General features: G+C 31.5%; 2 protein-coding genes and 2 non-coding genes across 4 annotated transcripts; 1 reads left to right on the forward strand and 3 right to left on the reverse strand.

The window, feature by feature from the left end:
* Positions 1-5,507: 5,507 nt before the first annotated feature.
* On the reverse strand, positions 5,508-5,978 carry LOC110637272 (uncharacterized). Its single transcript, XM_021787308.2, has one exon. The coding sequence runs from the start codon at positions 5,976-5,978 to the stop codon at positions 5,508-5,510; it is 471 nt and encodes a 156-aa protein (XP_021643000.2).
* A 7,044-nt stretch (positions 5,979-13,022) lies between these two features.
* Positions 13,023-14,207, reverse strand: LOC131172911 (uncharacterized). Its single transcript, XM_058134454.1, has 2 exons — positions 14,079-14,207; positions 13,023-13,676 (listed from the first exon to the last, which is right to left on the reverse strand). The coding sequence occupies exons 1-2, from the start codon at positions 14,205-14,207 to the stop codon at positions 13,023-13,025; spliced, it is 783 nt and encodes a 260-aa protein (XP_057990437.1).
* A 251-nt stretch (positions 14,208-14,458) lies between these two features.
* Positions 14,459-14,565, forward strand: LOC131173718 (small nucleolar RNA R71). Its single transcript, XR_009144031.1, has one exon. It is a non-coding gene; the product is annotated as a small nucleolar RNA R71 (small nucleolar RNA).
* A 7,686-nt stretch (positions 14,566-22,251) lies between these two features.
* LOC131173672 (small nucleolar RNA R71) lies at positions 22,252-22,358 on the reverse strand. Its single transcript, XR_009143985.1, has one exon. It is a non-coding gene; the product is annotated as a small nucleolar RNA R71 (small nucleolar RNA).
* Between the last annotated feature and the right edge of the window lie 5,073 nt (positions 22,359-27,431).

A 27,431-nucleotide genomic window follows, 5' to 3' on the forward strand; every position in this document is an offset into this window, starting at 1 on the left:
ACTCCAAGTTGCTCATTTTCAACTAATACCGATTTAGAATAAAAATTCATAAAATATTTGTGGGTGATTATAAAATTATAATTCTTTTTGAAATAGTCTTATAACCCTATTAAGGATTGCGAGGCAGCATTTTAAAATTTTTAGAGCTCATTTAGGTAGTTTTTGCAAAAGGATTCTTTGTAGGGACTAAATTATAATTTTTCAAATTGTGATTGTTGACTGTTTGGATGGGCCCAGGAGGGGCCATGTGATATGATTGAGTTGTGATTGTGTGATTTGTGGATATAGAAGTGTATTTTGAATTCTTTTGCAGGTTGGATAGGTTTTAGGTATAGGGAGGACTGTGCCGAATTTTCGGCACGACTTAGGGTGTCTTTGATTCTTTTAAACTTGTATTGAGTCAACTATATTAAATAATTATAATGAAATTGTTAGGTGAGCTAGGGCAGCCTTCCTCTTCCGCTCAGTCGCCATAATGACCTTGGTTCATGTCTATGAGCAAAATATTAATTTTAATTATAATTTCAATATTATTACACATTCAAGCATGCCTATGCATCACTTATAAATATGTATCTATGTAGTTAAATACTAGGCACGTTTTATATTGCATTTTTAATTGATGAAGTGCCATAGATGTTGTTTATGGCAATTTGGAGCAGTGTGCATGCGTGTGGTGTGTGGTATTGGATATGGATAAGATGGGTAGACGTGGCTTGAGAGACTCGCTGGCACCCAGTTCTTTATAGATAAGTCAGGGTAGGCACGGCTCAAGAGACACTAGCTGGCAGAGGTCGGATTAAGAGGGCTATATAGGAGATCAGCTCCCATATGTACTGTTTGAACATTATTGGGTGTGTGAGTGCTCAAAATTGCCTTTTTGCTGTTATGATGTGATGTGTATGAAAAATTTGATGGTGTTGTACTCCACTCCTTAGGATGCATTAGCTCTAGGTAGCTATAGAAATTGTAGTTAAAATTGATATTTTACTCTCTGAGTCAAACGCTCACTCATGTTCACCTATTTTTCTAGGTTACAGGAGGAGTTCTTTTACAGAGCAACATGTTTTCTTCCTTACAGGTTTAACGTCGGTTATTTAATTGTTTTATTATTTTTCTAAATTTGAAATCTAAAACTCCGCATGTGCTAGTAGTAGTATGAACCTTATTAGAAATCGTGTTAATTTAAATTCTTGAGATTAATAAATGAAGATTTGTATGATATTTAAACAATTTGCAAGTGATGGTATCAGGGTTGAGCGAAGCTTCCCTAACTTCAGTTTTTTATGGTTATCGTGTTGGATTAACCTTAAAAAAAAATATTTTATTTTATTTAATTTTATTTACATGTTGGGCCTAAATTTTTGGGCCTTGGTTATGGATTTGGGAACAGTAAGGCTTACTACGGGTTTCGAAGACTTTATGCTGACCCAGATCCTAGTGTCGGTCCGGCCCATGGAATCGGGTCGTGACATATACTCTTTATGGTATGAATTTATTTATTTCAAAGTAATTTTTTTTAAGAAAAAAAAAATTAAGGGAATTGAATTCTATTACTTTTAAATTTTTCAAACATGAAAATTAATCAAATAAAATTCAATAAAATTGAATTTTCTTTTAATTTTAGACTTTCTAAACACAGCTAATCAACTGATGCTACACTAATCAATTCTTGCAATCTTCCTTTGGCTCTATATGATATTATTATTAAAACCGTTGCCGTGAAAATTATATCCTTAAATATATTAATTAAATAGTATTAAAATTTAATTTAAAATTAAATTTAATATATTTTAATTATATTAAATCTAAAATTATTAAATTATTTGTTAATAACATCAATAATACTTTTTCGAAAATCACTTTTCAACATCCCAAATTCAATCCCAAATGAATCTTTGGACACCTCATAGTTTAAAATCATTCAAAAACTTCATATTTCATTATATAGAGTTAAAAAATTGGATATTCAGATGTTAATGAATGTAAATTTTTGCTAACGATTACTCGAGACTTCACCGTTAAGAGATGACTCCAGTACTTTATTAATGATCAGGCATATTTTTATTAAACCAAACATAAAATTGGTGTAGGGATCGCCAATGATTTTGGTGGTTACAGTTGCAGACAACAAACATAAGCTAGCAGAAGCACAATAGGATTTTCACCATACTGGCCATTGGGACTTGACAGATGATAGATAGAGAGCAACTCAATGACATGAAAGCAGTCACAACACCACAAAAGCAGCCAAACAAACCAGCTGTTAAAAGGCCTTGGAAGCAGGTGACTGAACCGAAACAAGATATGTTCAAAGCTCCAACCTGAGGAGTCCACATGGCAAATAGCAATAGCTTCCACTTTATCTCATACTGGCACCACCGACACCGAGCGATACCTTGGCAATCTTTGCGTGTTCAACGTCATAATGGCCAAGGAAAGCCTGACACGCTAGGTGACAAAATACCATTCCAGGACCTTCAATCTCCTGGGGATCGTCCATGACAATATAGTCCTGTAAGTTGTAATATCGGAGCTGACATTGCAGGGTGTTTGGTTTCCACAATTTTGAAGTTCCCCTCTGATCCAAAGGAGCGTTGGATAAAATCAAGCATTGATTCCATATCTCTTGCACCAATTCTGATCTCTGCTTCAGCTGGCCGGATGTCACATATCTTCCACGGAGATTTTGGCTTGTGGGGAATGTTTGAAAATCTTTTTTTTTTTTTTTTCTTTTAGAAGTTTGAAAATCTTTGGCAGGTCAGGAAATGGTTAAGAAATGGAACCTATGGGGAAGAAGGGAAGGCAAGCAGAAGGGTCCCGAATTGGGAGCGGATGGGCATCACCTTTCCCAAATATACATCACTAACATGCCTATGCATGAAGCTTCTACGAAATTAGCCAGAAAATTATAAAATTCCTTGCCTAAGTTCTGTGCATCCAACAGCTTTCTTAAATAAGCATGGAAGAGCTTTCACAATAATTGCTTGTGGGAACTTTTATCTTCTCTTTATGAATTTGTTAAGGATTTTTTTATATATATTTAAATTTTTAAATTTTTAAATTGATATTTTTTGTACAATTTCATATGAATTTTTAAATTACTATAAGTACTTATATTTATCAAAATTAACTAATCAATTTTTATCTTTTTAAAACTCATTTACAACTTCTGCATTTGATAAAATCAAACTCTTTTATTGTTTTATTAAATTTTTGTCAAAGATAATTTAAATCAACTTGTTTTAAACTTTAACAAAGGAATTAAATAGTATAAATAGTTAAAATTATAAAGACTAAATAATAAGGATAATTAAAATTAAAAAAAGTAAAAAATATAAATATTTAAAGTTAAAATAAATTATTAATGTTTTTTTTTTTTGCAGAAAGATTAAAGAATTTATTTTTATAAAATATAAAAATATTTTAACTAAATTTTGAAAAATAATTAAGACTAAATAAGTAATCAAGCTTCATCAATATCCTCCGGAGACCTGGACTGGAACGTTCAATATTGATGACTGCATGACATCCACCAACAAAATCATTGCCTTCCTAAAACTCCAACCTCCAAAATTTATTATTATTATTATTATTATTATTATTATTATTATTATTATTATTATTATTATATATGTATATATATCCATCAAAAAATTAATGATCACTACATCCACCAACGTAGAAAGCTCATCAATGCCTCTTTCTAAAAGGCTGTAACCTCACATAAATATTCTAAGGATCATATAAATAATATTAGCTATTTTAACTATTTTTTATTTATTAATAATTAAATATTAATTATTTATATAATAATTTAAAAATATTTATATAATAAGATCGCTAGATGTGTTTTTTTAATTGGACTTGAATAGTCTTATATTCATATATTTATAGCTGTTTTATTTTTTTTTCCTTATTTATGGATAGGGTATTCTCAGATCATCTTTCATACATTAATACTAAGTTTCCTTATGCATTAAGGATGAATAATTCTGAAATACTATTTAGCATAGTTGAATCCCGATTTATAGGAAATGAGAGAGCTCATTTTTATCAGCTAGGATAACTCTATTAGTTATATCAATTTCATTTTTTAATTTAAATAAATCATATGATTTTGAATTAAATTTATATTTAATATGTATTTCATATAATAATTAGGCTTTAAATATCCTTGACAATGGAGTGTTTGGTAAACAAAATTTTAAGATTAACATTTCAAAAGGTTAAAAATATAATTCTATTTCTAAAAAGCAAATATCCAGCTATTAGTTTTTGTCATTTAGATGAGAGTTATTATGATTATGTCGTGTACCAATTATTATATTTATTATAATTATGATGAGGGTTATTAAATAATATATATATATATATATATATATATATATATATATATATATATATATATATATATATATATATATATATATACATTGCGTTAAAATATGATATTTCAAATTTATAAATATATTTTTATATTTAATTAATGATTTATCTAAAAGAATTCCAATAACAAAATATTCAATATATAAATCAATATTCTAAAAAATACAAAATTTTACCATTTGTTTGGATTGAAAATAATTGAGAGAAAAGAAAAATAAATAAATTAAAAAAATTTAATTTCTCTTGTTTGGACGATAAACAAACAACTAAAAGAGAAAGGAAGAAATCTGATTTTTCAAATTCTTTTTTTTTTCTAAATATTTCACTCCAAATTAAAAAAAAATCGAGAAAAAAAATGTGAAAATAATGATTAAAAGTATTTAAATATTTTTATTCTACGGTTAAGCATAAAAAAATTAGGGTAAAATAGTTATTTTTTTATTTTAATAATTAATTCAAAAAAAAGAAAAATATATTTTTTCTCTTTATTTTTCTATTTAATTTCTTTTTTTATTTCTCTTGCACAATTAAGTATCTAAATAAGGCAAATTATTATATACACCTAGTGCATACACACTTTCACTCACAAATTAGTGAATCATATCTTCTTACTTTTAGAGTATAATTACTTTTATATAAAATTTTTATTTAGTGTAACCATTGTACATATAATATTATAATTATAATCATTGATCATGGTGAAATCTAATGGGATCCACCACAATCAATGGTTACAATGAAATCGTTGTACATACATCAATTTTATCATATAATTTTCCTTTTTATAGGAATGCAGGGTATATTATTTTTTAGTGCACCAAATGTGCTCTATAATTTACCACTAAATAAAGGATTAATCTCAATTACATCCTAAACCCAAAAATATAATAACCTATTGCTTCTGTGCTTGTGCAAAGTTTCACTTTCATTAATTTCTTAAGTAAATGGACAACCAAATAATCAAAGAAAAATTCAAATTCTTCTCTTTTCTTTTTATTTCCTTAGGACAATTTATTTTATTTTCCTTTGCATGCACTACTGATATTAGTGCCACAAACAGGGAAATAAATTATAATTCTATTACAATTACAATAAATCTTGCAGCTAACAATCTTCAACTAGCAATAATACACAACACTTCTCCTAAGGGCATGGCATCTACTTCTAGGACACAAATCTTCATCTTCTCTAAAAGAACAAGCCTTTTCCTCATCAATTTTCCCAATCTTTCCCAATCCAACACTGTAACATCTCCCCATATCACCACTCTCCATTGCCTTTATTCTAACCTGTTGTCTTTGCCTACTATTCATCATATCTAACGATTCCATCCCACTGCCCTGCAAAAGTTGTCGTAATTCCTCATTATTTTTGCTTCCTTGTGATGAAGAGCTAACACTGAAACTCTTAGGTAACTGCACGCTTTGAGACGCCACCGGGCCACCAAATACCACGGTGGTATAGCCAACCCTTCCGGCACAGTCTACCATGCTCTTCATGTAGAAGTCTCTTGCCTTGCTGAGAATTTTAATGGGTGCTAATATGATTTCCATCATGAGTTTGCTTTGCTTGTTTGCTTTGCTCCTCATTGTTGCACCTAGATAGGTAGGAACATAAGTATTCTTTGCCTCTGTTAATGGAACTGGGTTTTGAAGAAGATTGTTGAAAATCTTGTAATTTTTTGATGGAGAGTGGAGAGATCTGTGTGTGTATACACATATATATGGTGATTTGGAGTTTTAAATTATTTGTTTTGAATGTTTCTTCCAAGTAAAACTACGAGTAGGTTGAATTGAACAGCAATAATACGTCAGCATGTGGACATTTTCAAAACTTAAGATTAAAAAAATTAATAAATTAATAAAACAAGTGAATGAAATGTTCAAACTATGAAGGTGAATTTGACTAGCTACAAATGTGCGATGGAAATTATGAGTCTTGGACTATATAGGTGATAATATTTATCCGAAAATACATTTTCACACAATGAAATGACTAAATAAACTCGTTATAATTTATAATTATTCAATTGTAAAATATATTTTGCATAAAACAAAATATTTAAATAAATTTTAAAACAACTCAATTACTCATTTTTAGTTGAATGGGGTTCACTAAATTTTTCCTAAATTATCTTATTAATAATATTTTTGTGTATTAAAAAAAAACTCAATTACTCATTTTTTGGTTAGACCGATGCTAAAATTTAACTAAATTTAAAATATATTGGTGTACTTAAACATAACATGGATGATAACATGAATTCCTTGAAATTCACAAGAAACATTTTTTTGAATAATGCCTCAAAAATATTATTAATATAATGGAGTGTCTCCATTATAACATAGAAAACTAAAATTTTCCTGAGTTAACACACAAAAGATATACATGTTTGGCTAGTTAATTGTTGGCTTCTCCTAATTCCCATTTTATTTTTTAAAACACTTATGAATATTTTAACCAATTAATTACATCCTATTTAATGTTTTCTTACTAAAAAAATTATGAAAATAAATCTTATTAGATTATATTAGATCCCTACTTTAATTATATTAGTCTCAAATTCTCACATGTTTTTTTCCGATGTTTATGAAAAATAAAGAAGAATGTGTCATAGATAGAAAAGTTTAACTTTTTTTATGAATTTATTGTGTGGGAATGGTCAACAATAGTTGCAGTCATCATCTCAACTATAACGAAAAATATTTGAGCTTTGATGACTTGGTTTAGGATACAAATCAGCTTTTTCTTGGCATTCGTCCTATTGAGGAAAAACAAAACATAATTAGTATAAAAATATTTTTTTTTTAAGGATTTATTCCGCAATACAAGCTATTTTAGTAACTTTTAGTTATATTATAATAGTTTTTAACTGTTTTACTAGATATTAATAATTAGTAGTTAGCTGTTTATTGTTGCACGAATCTGCAAATATACAGGTTGTCTCAAGTAATAGAGTGATGAGTCAAGTATCGTTTTCACAAGAATTTGCCGCTTGAGTACCAAACTATGAATGAAGCGATTATTTGAGCTAATGATTGATAAATAAATGGTAAATGTAAATGAGCAAAATAAATTGATTAATGTAATTGGAATAGGTAAAGAGCAAACAAATAAATTCTAAATCTAGTTTGCAACTAAACTAAATTAATAACGGATAATTTAAATCAAAGTCTAATTATGTTAAAAGTGATTTCAGAGTTGGGGGTTTATGCATAAATTAATTGGGATTCGTCTTGGGTATTCCAACTTTTAGGGAAAAGTAGAGTTTGAAGGTAATTGATTCTAAATTCCTTTGATATCTTTTTCAAGCAAATCAAAGTGTGTTCTAAAATAACCAAACCTACTTTCGTATGTTATTTGATTACTTTAAAACCCATTAAGTTTTGTAACCATTCATTAATTCCTCTTAAAATCCTAGTTTATTTCTAAATCTAGGTAATTTAAAGTTCCAATCCTTGATTATCTATCAATGACTTTCACCTTTCGGTCCTTCAATCAAAGATTAACACAATACCTAATGGGTATCAACATTAGGCAAGTAAAACAAGCACACAAGGAAGGAATCAAAACTCATATTTATATAAAATATGAAAATACCCAGTCTAAATCCACAAATTAATCTAAAACATATTTCTCAACTCTAAAATTTAAAAAGTTTACTCACTCATATTGGTATTTACAAGAAAGATTGATGGAAAAGTAAAGAAAAACATAATAAGAGGACTAAAAATAGAAAACCCCAGGTAGAAGAACCCAAAACTCTGATTTCTGGAGCTCTTAGAGATGGTTGCAGCAGCTCCTCCCTCAGAAAAATGGCGTCCTCCTCCTCTCTATCTTTATAAATTTTTTTTCCCTTTTGTTTCTTATTGTTTCCTCTTGTGGCAAAAGCTAGAAAATGATGCTTTTATATAGACTCCAAGGTTGCCCTAAAAATAGATAAGAGCCAAGGAGTGGATAGGAAATGAGGTGTAAAATTATACAAGCAGTCGTATTATTCAAGTTATGGGCAGTCTGCTTAGGGTACTGCTTAACCCTAAGCAGCTTCTTCAGCAAATTTCGGCCTCTGATTGCACTGTCTGCTTAAGGTTAAGCAGACCCTCAGCAAATCTTGCCAGGCTTGGAATAAAATGGGTTTTTTTGCTCATGCTTGACTTCCAGCTTGACCTGTGCTGCATCTTAAGCACTACTGCTTACCCTAAGCAGGATCTCAAGCAGGATTTTAAGCAATTCTCAGCAGGTTTTGGGATGAAAGCTTGAATGTGTAGGATTTAAGCCGTGCTTGACTTGCGGCTTGACCAGGCTTAAGGTTAAGCAATATGAAATACCCTAAGTAACATCATAAGCAAAGTTTCAAGTAAATTTTGGCTAACTTGATTAACTTTCCTCCATGCTCAAGGAGCTCCAAAATTCTTCAAATCACTTTTTAATGCACTCATTGATCCTCAATTTGCCACAAAAACCTATTAAAAACAATAAAATTACAAAAATCAAATATAAAATAACTAAAGTTAACAAATAAGCTAAAATAAAGCTAAAAACATAAAATATACTAAAATATAAGGGCAAAATAGATGCAAAACTACCCTAAAATACCTATATGAAATGAGTGCAACAAATTCCCCCAAACTCAACCCTTTGCTTGTCCTCAAGCAAATTAAAAACAATTAGTGCAATTTGGGTTACCTTACTTTAAATTTATGAAAATTGCTTATCCAAACTCTCAAGCTTACTTTTAGCCACCAACAAGCCATATACCCACTTTCAAGGTACAAAGAATTCAATCCTTATCAAAGTTATCACCGCTTAGCCTTGGGTCAATTATCCATATCATCAAGCCCAAACTAATCAATCACAAAGAATAATCATGCCTAAATAGTCTATAGAGTAATCCATAAACTAAAGTGTCTCAAACAATGATGGAAGTAAATGAATGGATTAATGATATCCTAATCTCATAGGCAATTCTCCTATTTCAATCTCCACTAATGTAGCAAAACACCATCAAAAGATCAAAAGGACTTTCAAGGGTTGTAATGGGGCTAAGGGGGTGATAATGTGGCTAACACGGAAATGATAAAAATAACAAAATATGAGAATAATCAAATTATTAAAAGATCAAGACACACAATTTTTTTTTCTTTTTTTTTTTAATAATCAAATGAGAGAAGGAACTTTACAACTATTCACCAATGCTAGCATATAATTTTGAAGCTTTTGGAGGGACTACATAAATAATATTGACTTTGAATTACAATTGTCCCTTTCAATTCACCCCCAAACTCATTTCTTTGTGTACTTGGGTGGTGAATTACTTTACATACCATAATTGAATTTGCTAGCCTTTTTACTTTAGTCACTTCTCCCAACTAATTATTATATTTTTTTTTCTTTTTCTTTTTTTTATATTTTTTTTATTATTTTATTATTATTTTTTTAAGTGTATCTATCACTAAAAGAATTATTCTCATAGAGGGTAGGTAAGTGTTTGGGTTTATGGCTAGGCTTTAATGTGGGTTCTAAAGAAATAAGATGGATAAATGCAGGCTCAAATTGGTTCCAAAGGGAAATTTTAAAGTGAGGTTGGCTAAGGCTAAACTATGAGTTTAAAATTCAAAGAATGCCTAGATCATTTCTTTTTTTCAAGTGCATGCTATGATTTCACCTTGAAAGGTTTAGAATAATTGTTCTAGGATTGGTGAGATATTAATTAGCTACTTCTTACCCTAAAGTTTTTCTAAGCACTCAAACTCAATGCAATTGATTGGGTGACCCTTGGCTAAGAAAATATAAACTAAGGCAAGGATCTAATAACCTTGCACCTATCCAGAACTTTCAATCTATCAAACCCTTCTAAAAGTAAGCTCAATTGCTCTTCAAAGAAATTCTCAATCCTCTAAGGACAAGGTAAAAAATTATTTTTATGATATGCATGATCCTAAAATGAATGCATAAATCAAATTAAAACTAAGTGTAATCTATATGAAAACTATATGCAAATGTATGTGTATGAGTATAGACGTGTGTGGTATATGTATAAGTGTATGGATTATATGAATGAATGAAATGTAACAAATGAATGAATGAAAATTTTAAAGAAAATTTTTAAAATTTTGCAAAAATTTTGCCCTCTCCCCAAAACTCAAATGAAACATTGTCTCAATGTCTAAAATGAATACAAAGATGGGCAAAATTGTGTGAACTAATCAATTAATGAAATATATACAATTGGGGTTTAAATCAATATAAGCTCAAGAATTCCAAAATTATCTCAAAATGATATTAACAATGAAGCTTTAGAGAGAAAAATGTGAAAAAGTATCTCAAAATATATGAATTTACACTGTTTAAGATGTTGCTTAACCTGTTGCGTAGGGTAAGCACAAGCATAAGTATTGGCAACATACCATAAGCATAAATAGTAGAAAGGTAAGTTGTTACCTCAAAATGATGTTAAACATGTGCAGCTCAAATTAAATTGTGTAACTCATCAATATCAGCAAAATTAGGACTGAATAAAAGATAAAGTACAAAAATAATGTGCAAGAAGATGAAAAAGTGTAATGAAATAAGATCTAACAGTTAAATCAAGAATTAAACCAAAAAGCATTCATAGAATAACTATATCCATATCAAAAGATAAAATAAAATAAACTAAACTAAAGGAAATGAATGCAAATATAATCATAAAAACTAATTACCAAAGTATTGCAACTATTACTAAAGTTTGATTATTAAAATAAACAGATTACAAAATAAACCTAAAACAAAAACTAAAACTGAATTGAAGAACAAAAACTAGTACTAAACTACTGCTACTGTTTAAGCTCTATTGTCAAGGCTTTACTGTTGTTCAGCTTGCTGCTGGTGGGTCTACTAGTGGCACAAGGCATTTTGCTGGGGTAAGCACAAAATTACTTAAGGTTAAGCATGACTTGCATAGGGTAGTTGCTTAGGTTAAGCATGTACCAATTGCTGAAATTAAAGATTATGGGTAATACTTAGGGTCTGCAAAAATTTGCTTAGGGTTAAGCAAGATTTGCATAAGGTACAACTTAGGGTAAGCATGCAGCAATTGCTAAACTAACGATTCTGGTGTTGCTTAGGGTCTAGCACAAATTTGCTTAGGGTTAAGCAGAATTTGCATAGGGTACAGCTTAGAGTAGGCAACATCATCAGCAAATTTTGGTAGGTTTTGGGAAAAATTATGATTTCACTTACCAAAAACAGTCCAAATGCTGTGGAATGCTATCATGACCCTCAGCAATTACCAAAGACACATTAACACCACAAAATTGAAGAATTTAAGCTCATCATCTCTCATGAACTTATCAACCATAATACAAGCTTGTGGTAATTAGCTCAAATTAGGCACAAATTGTGATTACCCTTTGCAAACTTAATGAAATGGTCGTATTCCTAAGCTTATACCCAAAGCACATTTTCAGTAGCATTTGAGACAAGTTCCAAGCATTCAAAAATTGCAGAAAAGACATAGAAATTGACTTCTCAAGCAACATAAACAGTAGCATGAGCAGTAACATAAACAGTAACTTAAACAAAAAATACAAATTCTAACAAACTATAAATACACTAAAAGGTAAAACTTAACAAACACTATTTTTTCACTTTAATAAAGCTCACATCAGTCCTAAATATCAAAATTGATCCTCATTCAAGTTGCATTTCACCAAATTTATACAAGACACAAAATCAAACATGTGTTATCAAGTAGATTTCAATATTAGTAATTTAGCACAAGTTTAAAAGTGTTACTGTTCACAGGGACTAGATAAATGCATGAATTTGCTTTATACTTGCTCCCTCTCAATTCTTCCTTTTTTTGCTACAAGTCTCAATTTTCCCAATCTTCATGAATGACCTACAAAAGATAAACAAATATCACTTTTGAGTTTAATGAGGGTAAAAACTAAAATGAGATGAAATAAAAAATTAATAAACTATAAAAGGATACGCTTGGGTTGCCTTACAAGAAGCGTTTGTTTAAGGTCTTAAGCTTGACCTTCTTTTCAAAGCTCATGGTGGTTGGAATTGGAAAATATTACCTCCCTTCACAGCAGGTGCTGAAATGAATTTATACTTCAACTTTGTCTCATTATATGTGAAAATATCTGTTGCTTTGTTCAGAATCCCAACTATATCTTGAAGAATATTCTTACAAACTTTAGATGAATCTCCTCTTTTGAGTGATTTTGATGGAGGCTTGAGCTTAACTTTCGAAGCTTCACTATTAATCAAATGAGATGGTGAAGCTGACTTTTTCTTTCGCACTTTATGCTGATTGCATTGCATTGGAATAGCTTGATTTTGCTCTAGTTTAGTAACTACAGTTTCAGCATCATGCTCTATAACATCTACCCTATAACAAGAATTCATCACAGTTGGTTCCTTGGAATGTTGGAATAAATTAAACTCTATTTCCTCCTCCCCCACTGTCAACTTCAATTTCCCATTCTTTACATCAATATTAGCTCCTGCAGTGGCTAAAAATGGCCTTCCAAGTATGATGGGCATTCTTACATCCTCCTCCATCTCTAGTATAATAAAATCCACTGGAATGAAAAACTTCCCAACTTTTAATGGCACATTCTCTAAAATCCCAACTGGATACTTTATAGAGTGGGCTTTAGATCGCCAACCTTTAACTTCTCACATATGAAAAGCGGCATCAAGCTAACACTAGCCCCCAAGTCACATAATGCTCTCTCAATACTTTTTTCTCTAATGTGACATGGTATGGAAAAACTTCCAGGATCTTTCAGCTTAGGTGGGAGCTTATTCTGTAATATAGCACTGCACTCCTCAGTAAGTGCAACAGTTTCATAATCTTCCAACCTTCTTTTATTTGATAAAATCTCCCTCAAAAACTTAGCATAATAAGGCATTTGAGAAATGACATCGGTGAATGGAATGTTGATATACAACTTCTTCAAGACTTTAAGGAATTTCCTAAACTGCTTATCTAATTGTGCTTTCTGAAACCTCTGAGGAAAGGGCAATGGTGGCTTATACGGTGCAGGAGGCACATATTTCTCTTCTATTTTCTTTTTATCTTCTTTCTCTTCATTTGCTTCCTTATTAGCTTTAGCTTTAGTTGAAGTGGATTCACTCTCACACTCATCTTTCTTTTCTTTCAACTTTACTTCAATTTCGTGTTCTTCCCCCATTACCTTTCCACTTCTTAAAGTAACAACATTGCACTGCTCCCTTGGATTCTCAGGTTGGCTAGGAAGCTTCCCAAAAGCTTTACTATTTGAAGAGCTAGCCTGTTAAACTATTTGATTCTCTAACATCTTGTTGTGTGTTGCCATTTGATCCACTTTAGATGCTAATTGAGAAATCATTTCTTGTTGACTTTGATGGCTCACTAATAGAGTCTCAATCATGGCTTCCAATCTAGCTGTCTTGTCTAGTTGTGCTTGTTATGGTGGAGGTTGTTGTGGTTGTGGTGGAGCAGGCACATTTTAAGGTTTGGGAATTCCAGGAGGAGGACCTATATTCTGCTGAAAATTTTGATGTTGTTGATACCCAGAATGTTATTGAAAATTCTGGTGTTGTCCTTGTCTACCTCCCCAAGAGAAATTTGGGTGGTTTCTCCATGCTAGATCATAAGTTGCAGAAAATGGGTTACCACCTGGTCTTTGATTGTAGTTCCCCACATAATCTACTTGCTCACTTGAAAAATCTTGACTAAATGCAGAAAAATCAGTTGCATAGTTGACATTTGCAGCTCCAACATCTACTAAATTACTTGAACCTCCAACTGAAGAATTTACTTTCATGCTTAGCTTGTCCATCTTCCTTGTCAAAGCATCAAACTTAACATTAATCATATTCATGGCATCAAGCTCAAACATACCAGCTGGTTTCTTGATCTCATTCCTTTCACAACTCCACTAGTAATTGTTATAAGCAATTTTATCTAGAGCAGAAAAAGCTTCATCTTCAGATTTCTCCATAAAGATCACCTCCAGAAGATGCATCAATTGTACTTCTAATAGTTGGTGAAACTCCATTATAAAAGTGTTGAACAAGCATCCACTTAGGAATCCCATGATGTGGACATCTCCTTTACAAATCCTTGTATCTCTCCCATGCTTCATATAAGCTCTCATCATCTCTAGGTTTGAAAGAAGTCAGCTCATTTCTTAGCTTAGCTGTCTTGCTTGGTGGAAAATATTGAGCTAAAAATGCTTGAGAAAGTTCATCCCATGTTGTGATAGAACCCGGTGGCAAAGAATGTAACCACTCTCTAGCTCGGTCCTTTAAAGAGAAGGGGAATAATCTGAGTTGAATTGCATCATCAGAAACTCCATTTATCTTCAACATATCACCGATCTTAAGAAAGTGTGCTAGATGAACATGTGGACTTTCACTTGGACTTCCCCCAAATTGTGATTGTTGTACCATCTAACAGAGTGCAGGCTTCAATTCAAAATTATTAGCTTTTACTCTTGGTCTTGTGATACTTGGCATGAAATCCCCAATGTTAGGATAGGCATGATCCTTCACAGAACAGTTGTTATTGTTGTTGGCCATTTCTTCTTGTAGCAGCTCTTGCTCTTGTGCTCTTTCTTGTTGTTGTTCAGTTTTAAATTCAGCTTTTTTCCTCTTAGATTCTGCTCTTAAAGCTCTTGCTCTCTTTTCTATTTCTGGATCAAAGAATAAATTGATTTATTCACTTTTTATCCTTCTCATAAAATAAGTACCTGAAAAATAAAACAAACAAATTCTCAATGTAAAATGGTAAAAGAAATTAAAAATAAAATAAAATGTCCAAATTAACCAAACAAACAATCATTCCATATCAAACAAAAATCAAATCCCCGGCAACGGCACCAAAAACTTGTTGCACGAATCCGCAAGTATACGAGTCGTCTCAAGTAATAGAGTGATGAGTCAAGTATCGTTCCCATAAGGATTTGCCGCTTGAGTACCAGACTATGAATGAAGCGATTATTTGAGCTAATGATTGATGAATAAATGGTAAATGTAAATGAGCAAAGTAAATTGATTAATCTAATTGGAATGGGTAAAGAGCAAACAAATAAATTCTAAATCTAGTTTGCAATTAAACTAAATTAATAATGGGTAATTTAAATTAAAGTCTAATTATGTAAAAAGTAATTCCAGAGTTGGGGGTTTATGCATTAATTAATTGGGATTTGTCTTGGGTATTCCAATTTTTAGGGAAAAGTAGAGTTTAAAGGTGATTGATTCTAAATTCCTTTGATATCTTTTTCAAGTAAACCAAAGTGTGTTCTAAAATAACCAAACCTACTTTCGTATGTTATTTGATTGCTTTAAAACCCATTAAGTTTTGTAACTAATCATTAATTCCTCTTAAAATCCTAGTTTATTTCTAAATCTAGGTAATTTTAAGTTTCAATCCTTGATTATCTATCAATGACTTTCACCTTTCGATCCTTCAATCAAAGATTAACACAATACCCAATGGGTACCAACATTAGGCAAGTAAAACAAGCACACAAGGAAGGACTCAAAACTCATATTTATATAAAATATGGAAATACCCAGTCCAAATCCAAAAATTAATTTAAAACATATTTCCCAACTCTGAAATTTAAAGAGTTTACTCACTCATATTGGTATTTACAAGAAAGATTATGGAAAAGTAAAGAAAAACATGATAAGATGACTAAAAATAGAAAAACTCAGGTAGAAGAACCCAAAACTCTGATTTCTGGAGCTCCCAAAGATGGTTGCAGCAGCTCCTCCCTCAGAAAAATGGCATCCTCCTCCTCTCTATCTTTATAAATCTTTTTTCCCTTTTGTTTCTTATTGTTTCCTCTTGTGGCAAAAGCTACAAAATGATGCTTTTATATGGTCCCAAAGATTGCCCTAAAAATAGATAAGAGCTGAGGAGTGGATAGGAAATGAGGTGTAAAATTATCCAAGTCAGTAGCATTATTCACGTTTTGGGCAGTCTGCTCAGGGCACTGCTTAACCCTAAGCAACTTCTTCAGCAGATTTCAACCTCTGGTTGCACTGTCTACTTAAGGTTAAGCAGACCCTCAGTAAATCTTGGTAGGTTTGAAATAAAATGAGTTTTTCTGCTCATGCTTGATTTCTAGCTTGACCTGTGCTGCATCTTAAGCACTGCCGCTTACCCTAAGCAGGATCTCAAGCAGGATTTTAAGCAATTCTCAGCAGGTTTTGGGATGAAAGCTTGAATGTTTAGGATTTAAGCCATGCTTGACTTGCGGCTCAACCAGGCTTAAGGTGAAGCAATATGACATACCCTAAGCAACATTATAAGCAAAGTCTCAAACAAATTTCGGCTAACTTGATTAACTTTCCTTCATGCTCAAGGTGCTCCAAATTTCTTCAAATTACTTTTTAATGCACTCATTGACCCTCAATTTGCCACAAAAACCTATTAAAAACAATATGAAATGAGTGCAACATTTATATAATAGTTTAAAGTAAAAAAATTTAGTAAAAATAGTTATTAGATTAGTTGTTAAATATAAAAATAATTATATTATTTCTTTTTATTATAGTTTAATAAATACTATCTTGCTAAGAGTGTAGCATTTTATGATTCACTCTCTTAATTTCTAAACAGTATTATAAACATTTATACCACTTAACAATATAAATAAAAAAGATAGTATTTTAATCATAATTAAAATATTAACACTGCCCTAAATATTGATGCCAAATAGGACTTAACAAGTTAATGCCTAAATGCAACTAAAAAAGGTAAAAAACAAATTCTCTAAATAATATAATAATTTTTCATTGGAACAATTAATAACAGATCCAATTTAGATTATAATCGTTAATTTGTATTCATGCCTATATGCCGACCATTAGGCGGATTCGAATCAAATTTATAGATTGGATCCAAACTTATCATGTTTAAAAATTATTATCATCAGCTAAGTAATTATTGGTGAAAGGTGTTAACTAATGAAAAAAAAAAATATTAGTGAAATATTGAAATTAATAATTGATAATTTAATACATTTATATATTTTTTGATAATTTTTTTTAAAATAAAGTCATCAATTTTGAAAATTTTGTTTAAAAAAAAACACAAAAACAATTTAATTCGCCCCTAAAGAAAGACATAATTCCCATTAACTTAATTTTTAGGTGGTGTTTAAAGATGGAAATTGGGTTTTATGAGTTCAAGTTATTTGAGATTAAATTAATGCAGATTTTGAATTATTTTTGGTCTTATTTTTTTTTTAGAGGACTAAAGTTAGATTTTTTTTTTATTACTAGTTAAATCATTGTATAAAAAAATTAAATTAAATTTGAGCTAATTTATGAATGGTGTGTCAATTCCAATTAAAATGTAAATTTTATTAAAAAAATAGTTTTATTTATTTAATTTTTAAATTAAAATTTAAATTCATTGAATGTAATTAGATTAACTTTAGATCGAAATAATATGTATTATTAAGTTTACCCTTAATTTTATAGATTATTTTAAATAAATTAAAATAAATTATGGACTACTTAAAATTAAATGAATTTAAATTGGATTCATAGTTGAGTCAAAATTAATTCTAGTGACTTATATAACATAACATGATCATGATAAAATTAAATATTTAACAAATGAATAATATTGAATTATAGAACAGTAAGAATTTTAAAATATCATTGAAGATTGTAATAATTGAAAATAAAATTTTTTTAAAACAATTAAAAAGAAGAATAATTATTGTATTTTTAATTTAGAGTAGTTTAAATATAGACGTATAGACTTTTATATTTAGTTAGCTAAAATTTTTTTAATAAAATTTTAAAAGGTTAATTCTTTTATTAGCCCAATTAAATAAAAAATTAAATAAGGTCATATTCTAATAATTTAAAAGATTTTTTATTAGTATAATTAAATTAAAAAATTAATGGCCCATATTTTTTTAAAATTTTCTATGGGTCTAATTAAATTTAAAAAATTAATAACTCATATTTTTTAAATTTTCTGTTAAGTAATAAAAAACAAAATAAAAAAATAAATAGTAAATAAAATATACAAAATTGAATGTTAACCAAGAACTAAATCTTACGTTCATAATTGGCTCCAATAACTGAATATTACATCCATCACTTATTGATACCATATAAATAACAAAGGCTATATGATTTTATGCTTTATAAAGTTTTCTTTTTCTTTTCTATTTACTCCTTCTAAGTTAACCAAACAATGCAATGGAATTTTTTTTTTTTTTTCATTTCTATTGCACAATTAAGGGACTAAAATGATTTGGAGGTGTATGAGAGATCTTGAAGGATCTCTCAATTAGATCTCTTTTTTTTTTTTTTTTCTCAGCAATTCCAATTTGCCTTGGCAGATAATTCAAGCTAGAATTTTATGACAGCTTCAGCTGACCAATCTTGCACACCATAAATTCTACATTTATCTAATAACCCTGGAGTCTTTCTTATTTCATGTCTACTAAAGGATAACAATTACTCAACCTGGTGTAAAGTCATGACCAATGTCTTATTTGCAAAAATCAAGTTTGGTTTCGTTGATGACACTTACTCGTCCGACCTAAAATTTGCCAGATTCAACCACATGAATCAAGAGCAATTCTATGGTGATATCTTGGCTTTTTAATTCTTTACCTCCTTCTTTACATGATATTGTGGCTTATTTTGACATAACAATTATAGTTGGATTTGGAAGAACATCCTTCTCAAGAGAACGCTCTTTGTGTATACAGTTAAAAATTAACATTGTGAATACATAGCAAAAGGATCAAATAGTGGTCCAGTATTACATTAAAGAGAATATGGTAGATCATGAATATGTTCTTATTTGCAAATTTCATCTTGTACCTGTGAAGCTGCTAAGCACTAGTTTTAGGGAAGGAGAAGGAAAAGGTTCACCAATTTCTAATGGGTTTGCATGACAAATATAATGTTGTCTAAGTCCGCGACCTTCATTATCTCATACTTATGCTTTGGTTACTCAAAAGGAACACTAACAACAAATCTAGATTTTAAAAAGGATAATTATTTTAAAAGGTGCAGCATTTAGTGTTTCAAAAGTTATGACTACTAGAAATAAAGGTTTTTTTTTTAACCCGTGATGTTTCAAGGTTATCATTTGAACATTGTAAATGAGCTAGACACACCAAAGAGACATGTTTTGAGCTACTTGGTTATTTGGACTGGTGGGGAAAGCATAAGAATAATGGGAAGTTAGGATGTTAAAAATCTGCTAACATTACTCGGACCTTAGAGGAAATTGTAGGTTCATCTATCAATGGGTAGTCCAAGGATCAGTACACATAATTGATGGCTTTTTTAAACTTAGACAACAACAAAGCTACATGTCCCATTGCAAATTTTATTAGTAAGGCAGTTGTTTTTCCTTTAGATAACCATGATTGGATTTTAAATTCAAGGGCTTCGGATCATATGACAAGCCAAAGAGACATAGTTACAAATGAAAGTAAGTTGTTTTTTGATTCCTCAATTTGGATACTAGATGCGTCACGTATTACTATAAGTTCTGATAAGTGCATAATTTATTAATTTTACTTCCATCACATTTGGTGTTTCTAGGATATCTTTATGCCTAATTCAGTTGATTAAAGTATAATTATCTATTAGGCATATGTTTAGAGAGTTGTTGGAATAATTGTGTTAAATGAAGAAATTTTCAGCATTTGCATTAATTTGACTCTTGCTGTATTTTTCAGGGTTTTGGTGAAGTCCCAGAATATAGAAGTGTGGAAGGAGGCTTGGAAAGGTCAAAGGATTCAGAAGCGTTACTGATACAAAGTACACGGGTCGTGTAAGCACAACCACAGATCCGAGTAACATTCTGTCAGAAGAAATCCAGAGAGCCGAGGAAGAAATAAAGTACACAGGCCGTGTAACTTGACCCGTGTAAATCTTAGAGACTCGTGTAACCTTCTGTGCCAATGCAAGACATACCCATTCAGCTCCAGTAAGTAACACGGCCCTGGGCAGTGTAGTGATACACGGGCCGTGTATCCATCGACAATCAGCTTCCTGATTTCACTCCAGATGCAGTTTTTGACAGAGAAAAAGATTCCTAACACCTCAGGGACTCTGAAAATCTAACCCTAGGCTATTTATTATAAATAGAAGAGGTAGCCTTCATTCGACACACATTCTAGGTTTCTTTAATTTTCTATTTTATTTTTCTGTAAGCCATGAACATGAGTGACTAAGTTATTCAGTTCAAGGGATTCAAGTTCTTTTGCATGATTTGTGAGATCAGGTTCTTAATTTAATTTATGTCTTTTGAATATTTATTGTTTTCTGATTTTATTGTCTTTGATCTATTGAATGATTTGCTAAAAGGCCTATTAGTTAATTATTTGATGTGATCAATTGTTAGTTCATCTTCATAATCTGTAATTGTTGTGTAAGATTGAACATGAGTAGCAATTAGGTTTTATTGATTATGATCCCAGTTTTCAATAATAACCTAAGGAAACAATAGGGTGAATTAAATGATTTATGCTTCATAAATTGTTTTTCAGCTTAACTACTTCCTATTCTTAAAGCAGTTATTAATTTGATGAGGACTGCTTAATACCAATTCAGTTAATAATTAGAGTCAACAAGAGTGCTGGGCTCGAATTTATGAGTATAGGAAAGTTAGGGATTTTACCTCGCTGTTTGGTAAATATACGTCAAGTATTCAATAAGAGATAATTGTATTTCTTTTGTCTATGATCGAGTCAATGCATTGGAATGCGAATTACCTTGGATTGAAGTTTGTTTAATTTGAGAGTTTCATATTTAATTTTAGTTCTTAATTTTTTTATTTTTGATTTCTTCTTTGGATTGCGAATTACCCCCCCCCTCCCAACCTTTGTTTCTTTTTCCATTACATAAGTGCACGAAATTTAATAATTCAGTCTCTAGGGCTCGACCTGGATTTACCACTTACTGCAGAAAATATTTCATAACTGGTAATTTCAGTTAATTTAATTTCTAGTGAATTCGACAACCATCAAGAATTTTGGTGCCGTTGCCGGGGACTGATATTTATTAGATTTCTTGATTTTAGTGTTAGGATATTCTGTTATTAATTTTGTTTGTGAAGTGTTGCTATTTTTAGGTTTTCGAAAAAATTACGGTGTTACTATTTATCGGCAAAATTTTGGTTGAATTAGAAGGGTGGCCTATACCTATTTTGAAGGAAACGACGTTCTGATCAAGATCAATAAATCTGTTAGATTTCTTGGCCCCACCCTCTTGAGGCCAAATTCCATCGTTTTCTAGGGTTTTGAGGTATTTTTCTATTTTTACTTTGATTTCTTTTTGTATATGATAAGAACTTCTCAATCTGGTAAGTTGATCTTTGATCCAGAAATAGAAAAAGCAGCTAAACAGTTGAGAAAATTGGCTAAGCAGGCTAAGTAGATTCTGAGTACATCTGAACGAGTCCAATCTCCAAGGGAGTTAAGTTCGGATTCTGATTTGGATTCAAATTTCGAAAATGAAACCATGGCTGCTAGGACTTTGAAAGAGTTGGCTGGTCCTGATCTAAACCAACAGCCTTTGTGTATTCAATACCCTGCTTTAAATGTTGCTTTTGAGTTAAAATCTAGACTAATCCATTTGTTTCCTCAGTTTCATGGTCTTGCAGGTGAGGATCCACATAATCATTTAAAGGAATTTCATGTTGTGTGTTCCAGCATGAAACCTCAAGGAGTTTTTGAGGACCAGATTAAGCTTTGAGCTTTTCCTTTCTCCTTGGAAGGCGCAGCTAAGGATTGGTTGTATTACCTTCCTTCTGGATTCATCAACTCATGGAATGGGATAAAGCATATATTTTTGGAAAAGTATTTTCCTGTTTCCCATGCTGCCAACATAAGAAAATAAATTTGTGACATCCGGCAGTACAATGGAGAGAGTTTGTATGAGTATTGGGAAAGATTTAAGAAACTGTGTGCAAGCTGTCCCCATCATCAAATAAGTGAGCAGCTTTTGATTCAGTATTTCTATGAGGGACTTCTACCAATGGACTGCAGTATGATAGATGCTGCTAGTGGAGGAGCTTTGGTTGATAAAACACCAGAAGAGGCAAGGAGGCTGATTGCTAACATGACAATAAATTCTCAGCAGTTTGGAATGAGAATGGATCACACACCTAAGAAGGTTAATGAGGTAAGTACATCTAACCTTGAGAAACAGATTTCTGATTTAACTTCTTTAGTGAGACAATTAGCTGTAGGGAAAATGCAAACTGTTAAGGTATGTGGGATTTGTTCGGGTTTGGGTCATGCTACTAACATGTGTCCTGCGTTACAAGAGGATGAATCAATGCAACATGTTAACGCAGTAGGAAATTATGGACAGCCACAACGCAGGTATGATCCCTTTTCTAATACTTATAATTCAGGATGGCGAGATCATCCCAATCTGAGTTATGGGAATCAACCGGTGCAAAACCAATACCAATAACAGAGACAAGTGAATCTACCACCTCTACATCCCTCAAATCAAGGTATGTCACTTGATGAAATTGTTAAAGCTTTGGCTAACAATACACAACAGTTTCAACATGAGACCAGAAATAGCATTCAAAACATAGAGAGGCAGATTGGTCAATTAGCTTCATTTGTGAGCAAACTTGAAGCTCAAGGTTTTGGAAAGCTTCCATCACAAACAGTCATGAACCCCAGAGAAAATGCGAGTGCTATAATGTTGCAGAGTGGGAAAGAAGTTGATAACCAGACTCCACATGAGTCAATGAAAAAGAAGAAGCAAGGAGCAAAAGAGTCTGAAGTTCCTGAAGTTGAGGTAAATGCTGAACCTAAACTAAATAAGGTTAATAATTATGTTCTTCCTCCACTCCCCTGCAGGTTGGTTAAGAATAAGAAAGAATAACAAGAGAAAGAAGTTTTGGAGACTTTCAGACAGGTAGAGGTTAATATACATTTACTTGATGTGATCAAACAATTTCCCATATATGCTAAATTCCTTAAGGAACTATGCACTATAAAGCGCAAGTTGAGGAATAATGAAAAGATCAGTGTGAGGGAAAATGTGTCAGCATTAATTCAGCGAAAATTACCCCCTAAGTGTAAGGATCCAGGTTCATTTTCTATTCCCTGCAAATAGGTGATTCTAAATTTGAAGGTGCAATGGCAAATTTAGGAGCGTCTATTAATGTTATGTCAAATTCAGTTTTCTAAACATTGAATTTGGGTCCTTTGAAAGAAACCAGTGTCATTATTCAGTTAGCTGATCGTTCTAATGCTTACCCATTGGGAGTAGTTGAGGATGTTTTGGTGCAGGTTAGAGAATTGATTTTTCCTGCAGATTTTTTCATTCTGGATATGGAGGATAGTGTTCCCACATCAAAGTCAGCTTTGATTTTGTTTTGGAGACCTTTCCTAAAAACTGTCAAGACAAAAATTGTTGTGGATGAGGGTACCTTAACTATGGAGTTTGATGGAGAGACTGTCAAATTTAATATCTTTGATACCATGAAATATCCTGCTGATAATCATTTTGTCTTTTCTATTAATGTTGTTGATACATTTGTGCAGGATGTGTTTGAGTTAAGCATGGAGGATGAGTTAGAACATAAGGCTATTAGACATTGTAATTTGAATTTGGATACTGCTGGTGTGGAAAGAAAATCACAATTGCATGAATTAGAGGAAATTCGCCTTAAGGCTTATGAGAATTGTAACCCCCTCACCGTAGGTAGTCCGTACATTTTACTGTTCCGACGACTAATGTCTATTCGGACAGTCAGGATGTCTGGAACTACACCATAAATATTAAAAAATATAGGAAAAATTTTGAGAAATAAAATAAAATTTAGAGAATTTATTAATTGGTATAAAATAATAAAAATAACCCGATGAGCACCATGAAGGGCATTTTGGTCATTTCACCCCTAGAGGTGAATTTTGACCTAAATGTCAAATTAAAATTAGGAAATAAAATAATTAACATAAGTTAAAATTATGGATTTAATTAGGAAAATGAGAAGAAAAGAAAAGAAAAGAAATGAAAAAGCTTATGACATAAAATAAAATAATAAAGTACAATAAAAATATGTATATAAATAGACACAAGAAGACAAACCTCACCAACCAAGTCTTCTTCTTCCTCTTCTCTTTCTCTTTTTGGCTGGCACATTGGTTCCCTCTTCCACCATTTTCTTTCAAGCTTCAAGCTTGAATTCCTCTCTATCCATCCACCAAAACCCATGGTCCCCTTCATTAAAAATTTAGCCCACATCATAGGGAAGCTCTAGGTACCCATAGGGAGAAGGAAAGTTGAAGTTTTGGAAAAATTTTCAAGTTGGGTCACAAGAGGTTAGTGTTTTTCTCCCTTCCTTCTTCTTTTAATACTTGAAAGTGACTTGAGATAAGTGAAAATTTCAAGAAATTAGCAAGAAATTCATGAACCCATGATGTCCCCAAATTTGGTAGCCATGAAATGTGTTGGGCTTTGTTGTGTTCAAATAATGTAAATGAGTTTAGAAATGATGATTGATATGATTATATGTATGAGAAGTGAAAACGGATTGAATTGATTGAGTTTGAAACTTGTAAATTAGGGTTTGTGTACATAACTTGGAGATTTTGTGTAAATGCTTCAAATTGACCTAATTGGGATGAGATTGTTACTTATAGAAGTGTATTGCATGCAAATTAAAGTAAGAAAGTTGGAGGAGATTGAATTTTGGAAGTGTCAATTTTTTGTAGGTTGGGACTCAATGAGTCTAGCATGAGTTTTGAACCATAACTGAAAATATGTGACTCCAATTGGTATGAGGCCAATTGGAGGTGAAACTAGACCCAAAATAGCCCATTTTCCATGGAGAAACTATGCCTAAATTCTGTCCAAAACTTGACCTAAATACTGCCCAAATTCAGATTACCCTACACCAAACCCAGAAAATGACCAAATGAACATGTTCATTTGGTCATAACTCCCTCTACACTGGTCCAAATGACCTGAATTTGATACCATTGGAAAGCTTAGATATAGAGCTACAATTTTCATGAAGACCATTAAACCCAGATATGCCAAAAACCAACCAAATTGCTGGCCCAAGTTGGGTCATAAAACTGTCCAGAATTAGGCTGTCCAGAAACTGCTGGACATAAATTTATCCGACTAGTTTTGGAAAAATGACCATAACTTGGTCTTCAACAACTCAAATGTAATGAAACTAGTGGCAAGATGTCCACAAGACACAGACCTAAAAAATTGGTATTTTGACCAAAACCCAGAAAATAAGAGAACTAGGTCAAACAGTTAGAATAAGTCACTGCATCAAAACCTGCAATCTGACCAAACTTCACTTGACCCCAGAATAGTCTTTTAGTCATAACTCCCACTAGAAAATTCCAATTGAGATGATCCATACCTTTTCAGAAATCTGAGAAATAGGGCTAAAACTTTTTTTTTGGGAACTGTCCTCAAATTATGAATCTAAGAATCTCAAAAAGTGACCTGCAGTCACTGTCCTGAACTGAACCCCTATTGGCACAGGGTACATGAACCCATGTCAGTTAATTGGCCATAAACAATTCCACAAAACTTGAAAATTTGTGATACAAATTTCTCAATGATCATAAGAAATAGGGCAATAATTTTTATGAAGATCACCATGCCTAAAAGTGACTGCAACCTGTTCTATTAATTAGGTAAAATTTAAGTCCAAAAGATACCTAGTTAAGGAACCAGAATCTGGGAATGAGTTAGTTATGGTTATCCGACCATAACTTGAGTTTGAAAAATCAAATTGATATGATTCAAAAGGGAAAATAAAGATAAGACATAGAGGAACAACTTCCATGAAGGAAGTATGGCCAAACAGTGGCTACAAACTGATCATATGGATAGGTAAAAGTAAGACACAAAAACTGAAACTAAAAAAAAGTCTATGAGATAAATTATCTTAAGGTAGGAATTTAACCCTAACAAGCCATTAAACACTAAACCACATGAAAGGGTATGTGGGACCTATTTTTGCACTATAAAGTGATATGTACATTTCAAAAAAATAAGTAATAATGTGTAATTGCTCAACGTGATATGTAAAGTCAAAACAGTGAAACTGAGCCTAAAGAAAGGTTCTTGAATTAAATTGTTTTTAGTAAGAACTTATCCCTAATAAGTCTCTACATGCTAAATTACATGAAATAGGTATGTAGGACCTACTGTTCCACTACAAGGTGACATGAAATTAGTTGATACATAAAATGTAAATTTACCTAAATGGTCTGTTAAACACATAAGTCATAAGAAAATACACTTGAAAACTATGTTTCCATCATATATGAAATAACAATACTATAAATATGTATAGTATATAACATAAAATAATGAGAATGATAAATACATAAGTTATACGAATAAGTGCTTAAGACCTATGTTCCCATTATAATAACATGGGAATGGTATAAAGCATAGGTAGTACATGAAGTGAAATAAAAATATGTTATAAACCCTTAATAGTACATAGCATGAAATAATAAAACTATAAGTGCTTAATAGTACTAATTTGCCCAAAGTATGCCTAGGCTTATATGTATATAGTTGGATCGATTGGTATACCAATTAAGAACCACAGATAGCAGTACTGCTTACAGAGCAAATCATGAACTGATAATATATGTCTGATATGATTGTTCTACAGGTTATATGCTTACCCATTGGCCATTGTGCCTAACTTTATTTTTGACTTTACAAGCCTGACAGCGAGTCTCGTGCCCGACAGCTGGCCTCGTGCCTGACAAACGTATACTAGACAAACATATGGTTGTCTAACCAGTATACACCCGTGCATCCAGCTTTTATAATTTGTTATAGGTTTCTTGGGCACTGATAAAAATTAATTAAGACTTAAAATACAATAAGTAATCATAAAAGATCCCGATAATGTTAATTATTTCCAAAGAGCAATAAAAATATAAAAGACCTAGAAATTATGATTTTCATATATAAATTCAATTGTTTAATTATTATTATTATAAATTATGCACCACTAAGCATTATGCTTAGCGCGTTGGTTT

The sequence above is a fragment of the Hevea brasiliensis genome, chromosome 14 (assembly GCF_030052815.1).
Source record: "Hevea brasiliensis isolate MT/VB/25A 57/8 chromosome 14, ASM3005281v1, whole genome shotgun sequence".
Lineage (NCBI taxonomy): Eukaryota > Viridiplantae > Streptophyta > Magnoliopsida > Malpighiales > Euphorbiaceae > Hevea > Hevea brasiliensis.

Excerpts from the sequence above, each read along its gene's own strand:
- LOC110637272 (XM_021787308.2), bottom strand. The coding sequence starts at position 5,978 with ATGAGGAGCAAAGCAAACAAGCAAAGCAAACTCATGATGGAAATCATA.
- LOC131172911 (XM_058134454.1), bottom strand. The coding sequence starts at position 14,207 with ATGGACAAGCTAAGCATGAAAGTAAATTCTTCAGTTGGAGGTTCAAGT. Across the intron at positions 13,677-14,078 it reads AAGATTTTTCAAGTGAGCAA|GCTAGCTCTTCAAATAGTAA; the intron begins GTAGATTATGTG and ends ATAGTTTAACAG.